The sequence below is a fragment of the Sparus aurata genome, chromosome 17, assembly GCF_900880675.1.
Source record: "Sparus aurata chromosome 17, fSpaAur1.1, whole genome shotgun sequence".
Taxonomy (NCBI): Eukaryota; Metazoa; Chordata; class Actinopteri; order Spariformes; family Sparidae; genus Sparus; species Sparus aurata.
The window spans coordinates 1,224,290-1,233,337 of NC_044203.1; the positions used below are offsets into that span (position 1 = coordinate 1,224,290).

Sequence of the window (9,048 nt, forward strand, 5' to 3'; positions counted from 1 at the left end):
GTTCAAGATACGATGCGATTCAAAAATGATTTGATAACGATATGACTAAATTATAAAAGGATTCGGTTCGATATGATGTGATCATTCGATACAGTTAGTTGCAGTACGAGAGAGTATTAGCCCATATCAGGTTTCTTACCTCAATAGCACAATTCTGCTTTACTCTATGTATCAATTTGAGGGATGTATTTAATATTTGGTAGTTTTTTTATGGAGCAAACCAAGAAATAATATTTAAAAAAAGACATGATTCAGTATGTACAGACAGCATTCAATTTTATTTATAATAAGCACTCCTTACTCCTAATTATGTTCGCTGTCTCTATAATTATACAAAATGTATAAAACTTCACAGTTGAACAGTTTCAGAAAGCACAGTATTAACAATGTGCATAGTGCAAATAATATGACCAGCAACACATACTACTGTCTGCCAGACTGATGCTGTGCTTGACAATGTTTCAGTTAGTTGACTGAATAGTGAACATGAATGGCTCTAATTCCATTTTACAAAGAATGAAAATCAAAGTACAATGTCTTACAGACTCAAGTGTAAAACTAAAACTATAACTGGCAGCCATTAACAGCTGCTGTAAACAATACTCTCACCAAAGTGCTCAAATAGAGGTATTTCTTTCCAAAGTGCAATGTTCATTGTATTCCTGTGTACAAGGAGGAAAACTATTGGTGTAATTTCTATGAGAAATTGAACATGTAAATAAAATAACATTTCCCAACAAGTCTTTCTTAACTGCTCACAATGTAAGCAAAAAACATCAACTACTGGCAATCAAACAATACTGTAAGTGCCATTTACTGCGAACACCCCACATCACTGCATGATTTATCTCATATGGCTTAGTTTCAGGTTTTTCTTTAGAAATATTAACTGGTCTACATGTTCTGGGAGTAGCAGACTGCGCTGAGCAGTCACTATGTCACCAGCAGTACTGAACACTCGTTCAGAGGGAACACTTGTTGCCGGGATGGAAAGGTAGGTTCTGGCCAATTTGGACAGAAGAGGGAGATCCACCTGGTCTTTCCACCACTGCAACACATCACCATGCAAATCTAAACAATCCCTCCCCCTGTACTTGGCAGTTTCCTCCTTAGCTCTTTCTCTTGAACTCTTCTTCTGTGCTGTTGGAGTGGAGAAACCTCCAAACATCAGGTCCAATGCTGACTTCTTCATGGGAGGCTCTGGGTCATCATCTACGTTAGAGAAGAGAAGAGAAGAACAATGTTATACAATTTTACAAAAATAATATCATATCAATTTCCAAAACAAACTATTACAGATTGTAGTCTTAGGTTTCAATCAAAACAAACCTTTTTCTTCTTCTTCCTCCTCTTCTCTGTGGGAGCTCTGTTCATCCTCTGGGTTGGTTGCGTGTCTCTCATTCATCCTGCCATCTTCGTCTGCCTGAGAATAATGAGCAGATATAAGCCATTACATTTTTTTCAACTAAATCAGATAAAAACAACAGTTTTAAGGCAGCATAAATATAGGAGTGAGAATATACTTAATGAACATAATTACCATATTCTCCACTTCGGCTGTTATCCCCAGGTATACGGTGTTCCTAATATGGTCATCATTAAGGAATTCCAGTGCCTTGAAGCGGGGATCGAGCGCTGAGGCTTTCCAGAGGAAGTCTTGAATGTATGTGTAACGGGTGCTGAAGTCCTGTCTAAACCTATCCTTCATCTCAGAGATGACTAGCAGGTCACTGTCATCACAGTCAAAATGCTCCTGTAGTTTTGCCAGTGTTGGAGCGATTATAGAAATAGTGGGGTTTTTTTCTTCACTGAGACACTTGGTTGCTGTTTTCAGGGGTGTGAGCAGCTTGATGACCTCTGGCATCAGGGTAATGTCCTCTTCAGTGAGGCTGGGCAGGCTCTCTCCTCGACCCCTTGACTTCATCTTCCTTGTTGTCAAAGTCACAGCAGCCTGTTGCTCCCACAAACGCTCCATCATGTCCAAGGAACTGTTCCACCTTGTGGAGACATCATGAACCAACTTGTGGTGTTTTAGTTTCAACTGGGCTTGCACCTCATGCAGAGCCTCACAAGCTTTGGGGCTTTTGTGAAAAAATGTTACAAGTTTTCTTATTTTAACCAGGAGTGCTGAAACAGTTTCAACCTTGAGAGCTTTTTGGGAGGACAGATTTAGAGTGTGAGCGATGCATCTGATGTGAGGCTCCATCTCTGCACTTGCCCCAGCGAGTAGCATGTTCCTTGCATTGTCAGTGACCAAAGCAGGCTTCTTATCACTAAGTTTCCATTCACAGCAAACATCACATAGAAAAGCTGACAGATTTTGTCCTGTGTGGGCCTCATTAAATGCTCTAGTTTGCAGAACATGGTTTTTCATATTCCAATCATTGTCAATATGATGGGCTGTGACTGTGATATATGACTGAGTGGCACAGGACATCCAGCCATCCATAGTGATAGCAACTCGTTGGGCATTACTCAGGGATTCCACTACCTCTGTTTTCACTTTGTTGTACAGAGCAGGGATTTGTGTGTCGGTAAAGAACGCCCTTTGTGGTATTTTATACCTTGGGTCTAAAATGTGGACCAGTTGTTTGAATCCCTCATTCTCTACGACGCTGTATGGCTGAATATCTTTGCAGATAAAGTAGGCTATGGCATCAGTTATGGCCTTGGAGCGGGCAGAGTTAGCTGCCAGAGGTGTGTTTTGTCCAAAGAAACTAGCGATAGACCTACTGCTCGTGTCACCAGCTTTGATACCGCTCGGTGTGGCTCGTGCTTCGGTAGCATCCGATGGTGAGGAGGGGGGAGCAGCCGCAGAGGTATCCACACCGTGCCGTCTTTTCATGTGCGTCGCCAGGTTCGTCGTGCTGCTGACGTACTTGATAGCCGCACGGCATTGTTTGCAAATTGCGTGTGTCTTGTCAAGTTGACCTCCTCGCTTGAAAAACCCGAAATACTGCCACACGTTTGATTTGTGTGTCTTTTTTGGTGCATTAAATATCTCATCGCTGCTCACATCGTTCTCGTTTGCCTCCATATTTGTTGTGTACCACACCTGTTTGCGTCAGTGCCCGAGGACGCGATGGTGCATTCAGGTTGCCTCGGAAAATAGGATAAGACAGGGAATAGATACTTCAACATGAAATAATCGATTTAACAATGGTATTTACCGGTGCAGTCAGACTAGAAGAGATGCACCGCAAATTCACCGTAAATTATATCCGACGCACCTTGAATCTCCCGGTGCAGTCGCATCACAAATGTTTGTATCGGACCACCGATATGATTCGGTGAATCTCAACATCCCTAATATACACACTACTCACAATAAGTTAGGGATATTGTGAGAGACTCAGTGGATTTCATACATACGGTGTTTGTTTCACTTCAGAGAGTACATGTATATATATATATATATATATATATATATATATATACATATATATATATATATATTTATATTTATATATATATATATATTTATATATATATATATATATTTATATATATATATATTTATATATATATATATATATATATATATATATATATATATAATAAAAATATATTTAAAAAAACAGAAATGAATGCAACACATCATAGCAAGGTTGTGAAATCTTAAAATGCAAGGTAAGCTGTGGTGTTGTAGATGTTGTGTTATCTGTCTTGTAAGTAGCATGAAATGGTCTTTACAGATGTAACTCAACTGAAAAACAACATTATTAACCTTGCCTACTATGCACAGTTCGTTCAGCATTTACAAGTCATACCATGAATATTTCTGTTTGCAGTAGAATTTTTCCTGCAACCTTCTCCATGACATAAACCACCAGCACCCTTTCTCTCCCCTGCTTTAGAGGTTGTTGCTTACCACAAAAAATAAAAACGGTTTTGTCTTTGTCTGGTACGTTTTGAACAAGGATGCACAAGATAAAACGTTTTGGGACACGCATTTGGGATTTTATAGCAGATTATATGTGTAAATTATCCCATTAACTGTAAACTTCAGTCATAAATGACTATGTTTTGAAATTGTTTTAAAATGATACATGTTGAGTCACCTTCCCCCTGCTGCCAACTCTTAAGTCTGTGTCAAATCATGTAGAATTAACATTTACGATAAACATAATTAATAAATGGTATTTATAGTTAAAAGTTTAACTAGTAAATTCTGTTTCCTTACATGAAGATATGTAATGTTCACTCAGGGCTGAGTAGGAGGCCCCCTTGGCTGATAGCCTGAGGAAGCTGTGGCGACTTCTCCTCCCAGAAGCTCATATTACTAATGCTGAAAGCTATTTGAGTGTGACTCTGACATTGGGAATTGTCCCTTTATTTTAAAAAGTAACGCTTAAAGGCCGCCTTCAGGAGACTCAAGGAGACACGTGGGAACTGTTTAATGTCTGATGAAGCCAAAAATACTGACTGAAGTCAAACTGTCAAGAATTATGATTTTAATTAATTAGAATAGACTTTAGTCCTGTACTTTTCAGCTAAAATCCAGTAAATCTTCCAAGTAAATTCCTACAAAGTAGGTATGTGACTGGTAATTCTTAGCCAGAGTCCTACAGGGCTGTGTAATATGTAAGTATAATAAGGGGAATAAGGGAAAAGGAGAACGTTTTTTGTTGCTACTGACTTTGGCTATCAACTGTATCTCTGTCAGTTAAAATTCCCAATTATTTTTTGCCTGTGTGGGCCTGGATCACCAGCCTGGTTAATAGCTGAAGAAACCATAATTAAAGAATTTTAAAGAAAATAACGCATTACATTTGTTCAGGTTCCTGGGTGACATGTGACTCAAGTCGTTTGGTCCAAGTCTTAAGTCAAGTTCTACGTCAAGTCAGCAGCCTGGTCATAATAAGAACAGAAAAGACAATGTATTAATACCTGTCTAATAATATTATTGGCCAATTTATCTAACCTGTTCTAAAAGTATGGTCATGCATTTAATTTGTATTTTAATTATTGATAATTAGTTCAATAAATGGTTCATGTATCAAACAATCTAAAACTAAAAACCTTATAGAAGCATATTTATTTTTAAATTTCTTCTCAATCGAAGAAATGTCCCTCTACTTCACTTGACTTCACTTCAGCAGGCCAAAGAAACTAAAAATAGTTTAAGTCATCATGTTTCAAGTCAGGTTGCAAGTCTTTAACCTTCAAGTCCAAGTCAAGTCTCAATAATTTATTTTCTGTCAAGTCAAGTTGCAAGTTATCAAAACAATGACCTGAGTCAATTTGAGTTCAAGTCACAGTCACTGGGGTCCACATGTCTGGCTCCATCAACCCATTTTGTCCATCAGTGGTTCCCATCCTGGGTGTAAATATCCCCGAGCAGTCACATAATGATTTAATTTGTATGGAAGAAAAATATATTTGTTTCAACTTTTCTCTAATCTTTGTTTCCTCTTCCATTGAATTCTAATTTCACCTCTTCAGGCCTCTAAATATTATTGAAACAAAGCAAAAATCACTCCGTAGTTAGTAGCAACTGCTAAATGAATGCAATTAATAACAATAAGAATCAGAATCAGAATCATTAATTCTTTAATGTCCCACAAGTGGGGAAATTTGTATCTCCCAGCAACCAAAGGACAGAATATTACAAAAAACAAGACTGAAAGCCAAAATAAACAATATAATTAAAAAGGTAAGACATAGAAATAGAATATGAATAGACTTGTATATACATATAAACATGCTATCGTACAAAATTAAAAGCAGTGAATTTTTATTCACAAATACAAATAATAAATATGGGAGTCAAGAAAATTGACCAGTTTGTGCAAAACAGAAATGAGTTTTGTATAGTGGTTGCACAGTACAGAGTGAGGTCTGTTGTGGACAGTGCTGGTTGTACAGTCTGACAGCAGCAGGTAGGAAGGACCTGCAATACCTCTCCTTCACACACTTAGAGTGTATCAGTCTGTTGCTGAAGGAGCTGCCCAGTGCTGTGACAGTGACCTGCAGGGGGTGGGACTCCTGCACCAGCAGTGATGACAGCTGATCCATTATCCTGCTCTCTCCCACCACCTTCACTGGGTCAAGAGGGCATCCCAGGATGGAGCTGGCCTTCTTGATAAGTTTATCAAGTCTCCTCCTGTATGCAAGAGGTCAAAAGATTATAAACCAGGGTAACCCTTTATTATACCTATTATTAATGAATTGTACATTTATAGTTAATTAAACTTCAGTTAATAGTTATTTGACTGTGAAAAACAATGACATGCTTTATAAACCATTTATTAAGCAACTGTGTATTGTAATGTTGCAGCTGATGTTTATAATACTTTGACGTACAATTATGTTTTACAACCATAACTGTTGTGAATAATTGATCCAATGTAAATAATCTAAACATATTCAGTTGGTACTCCACAACAGTACAGCAAACACTTGGTCCATTACGCCTATACTGTCCCAGGAAGTATCAGTCACAGCCCAGCAGATTACATGGAACATTTCAACAAATTTGTGGAAGCTAGAAATTAATAATGTGATATTTCAGATAAGGGTTATTTGCCGTTTCAGCTAAAAAAAACTTCTGACTTTCTCATTTTTTCTATTCATTCTGAGTATTTTATGGCAGACATAAATCACTTTGCTGCTGAGTTTTCAGCTCATAAACATGACGCAAACAAGTGAATAAGTTGTTGAGACCCCTTTTTAGGATTTACAGTCTTCATCCATGTAGTATGAAAATGCTTGGGCTTTGCACCAGCTAAGGTGCAAAGCCCAAGCATGTCAGGCCACCCTGTGGTGCAGCCACACGCAGGCTCACAGAGGACATCTCTGGCTGTCAGTCTAACCATTCAGCAAATCCTGCCTCACTGGAACTGCTCTCCTTTCTTTCTCTTTTTTTCCATCACAGACACAGAGACACACACATACATACACAGAATCCCTTAGGAGCTTGGCAGACACCCTGCTCAGTTAAGTCAAGGGAATAAGCAAACTGCAAGCAAGCACACTGCGTCGCTCTCAAGGAATTCCATAGCAACCTTTTTTTTCTCCTGCAAATAATCCTTTCAGTCTTTTCCTAAAGGTTCTTACTTTATTGGCAAAATCTCCTCTAAATACACAAAAAACGTGTTCATAAAGACTGAGGGATAAAGACCGTGTCTAAGAATGTTTTAATTAGTTTCAAGTTCTGGGTATGATTTAATCTGATAATCTTGCCTCTGCTTGTGTGCACCTGCTTAGTAGCCATAAGTCACTGTATTCAATTTGCATTTATACCCCTTGAAGTATTTAGCTAATTACATAATTGCATAAATGCATCAATATATTTTTAGTTATGTAACTCACACATGCAGCTCCTTGTGGGATAAATCATTTTATCACTATCTGACTTCATTTTTCTTCCATCATTTTCCCATTAGGATTAATATAACAAGAGCACTCTACTTCACCTGACTCAATCAGCTAAGCTACATTTCAGTCTTATTACAGATCCTATCATTTAATGTGGCCTGGAAATGACTCCAGCCATGGCGCAGCCTAAAGGGAGTTACCTCCATTTTAAATTATTCTGCAGGAAGAATTATAAAAGTGACACAGATTTTGTGACGCTGAGCCACCGAGTTCACATTGACGCTAATTAGGAAAAGCAACAATTTAATAGGTGCCGGTAATACAGCACCACTGGCTCTGCATATGACAACTAAATGTGATACTCATACACACTCAAACACACACACACACACACACACACACACACATACACATACACATACACACACACATACATGGTAACATCCCCTGCCATGGAGGAGAGATGATGGTGTGGCCCTGCAGAGTGAGGTTTTCCACTGTCAGTCAGAGCGACATATTACATTTCTGAAACCTTCTATGTTTGTGCAAAGAGTTGCTGTCTTGCTCCCTTTTCACCCTTTGTACTCATCTTAATCTTGTCCCATTCCTTCTCTACCCCTTCATTCATCTCCTAGCTGGCTTATGTTTTGCATGGCCTGTCTTCCTTTCACTCTCTGTCTCTCTTCCAGTCTGTCTGTCTCTCTGTGGATGCCAGCTGGTTCAGTGCTGCTGCAGTGTGCCACACCTGCCAAACATCCAGTTTAAAAGGAGAACCAGTCACTACTTCTCTTTCCCTCTCTTTTCCTCTCTCTGCAGCTGCGATACAATAGCTCCCCCATCATGAAATTATTAGAGACTCCAAAGCCTCGCATGGCAAGTAGATGACATGCCACTTTGTTATAATGTACCTCTAACCTGAAGACACAGGTGGTAATAATGTGACTGTGCATCCTTAAAGCACTGACATCCTAAAACTGAAAAAAAGAGATAGTTGGCAAGAACATTTAAATGAGAATACCTCAGCAATCAAGCATCATACATGAATTACCTGTAGGAACTACAGCAGTGGATTAATACACATTGAATGGGTATTTGGGACAGCACAACAGTGTAGGGGCAGTGTGTGTGTTCAGATTAATAAGGCATTTGGATTTAGTTTCAGCTTTTATTTATCCCACAGGAAATTCACTTGTTACAGAAATAAGATAAATCAGTCTTTGACATACACATGATACTTGTTAGCTGGTTTCACTCATTGAAGCTTTTCATGAGTGTGTGTGTGTGTGTGTGTGTGTGTGTGTGTGTGTGTGTTCCTCAGTGCGTCTGTAGCTTCCTCTAAGCACCAAAGACTTTGAGAGCGGACCATGCAGAGCGACAGACACAGACCAGTGGCTTCTTCTAATGAGCAGACTGTTGTTAGTCTGCCATGGGGACCTTGCTTCTGGGCTGGCACACCCTACAAGACTTTATGAACTGATTAAACACTTAAAGTTGCCTTCTTAGACAAGAAACTCTATAATTATGCCGAGCTAAAAGAATACTACTGGAAGAGTAAAAAATGCAATTTTTCATCGATATCTTACATTTGTATTGAGATACAGAGTGGTAATGGCTAAGGCTGGTTCATGTTATCACTGCCTACAGCCCAGAATGAAACAACCTATTTATAGGCATTAATTATTCCATCTGCTGCTTTGCCACCATCTTGATGGACCTGGAGATACTGTC

The 9,048-nt window shown here is 38.9% G+C and overlaps 1 protein-coding gene across 1 annotated transcript; it reads right to left on the reverse strand.

Annotated features, from left to right (window-relative positions):
- Positions 1 to 271: 271 nt before the first annotated feature.
- On the reverse strand, positions 272 to 3,287 carry LOC115566725 (zinc finger BED domain-containing protein 1-like). The gene is made up of 3 exons (XM_030392675.1): positions 1,541 to 3,287; positions 1,330 to 1,423; positions 272 to 1,212 (listed from the first exon to the last, which is right to left on the reverse strand). Exons 1-3 carry the CDS (start codon positions 3,035 to 3,037, stop codon positions 845 to 847), a joined length of 1,959 nt encoding a protein of 652 aa, XP_030248535.1. The 5' UTR covers positions 3,038 to 3,287; the 3' UTR covers positions 272 to 844.
- Positions 3,288 to 9,048: the final 5,761 nt, after the last annotated feature.

Excerpts from the sequence above, each read along its gene's own strand:
- LOC115566725 (XM_030392675.1), bottom strand. The coding sequence starts at position 3,037 with ATGGAGGCAAACGAGAACGATGTGAGCAGCGATGAGATATTTAATGCA. Across the intron at positions 1,424-1,540 it reads CAGCCGAAGTGGAGAATATG|GCAGACGAAGATGGCAGGAT; the intron begins GTAATTATGTTC and ends CATTATTCTCAG. Across the intron at positions 1,213-1,329 it reads GGAGGAAGAAGAAGAAAAAG|ATGATGACCCAGAGCCTCCC; the intron begins GTTTGTTTTGAT and ends TCTCTAACGTAG.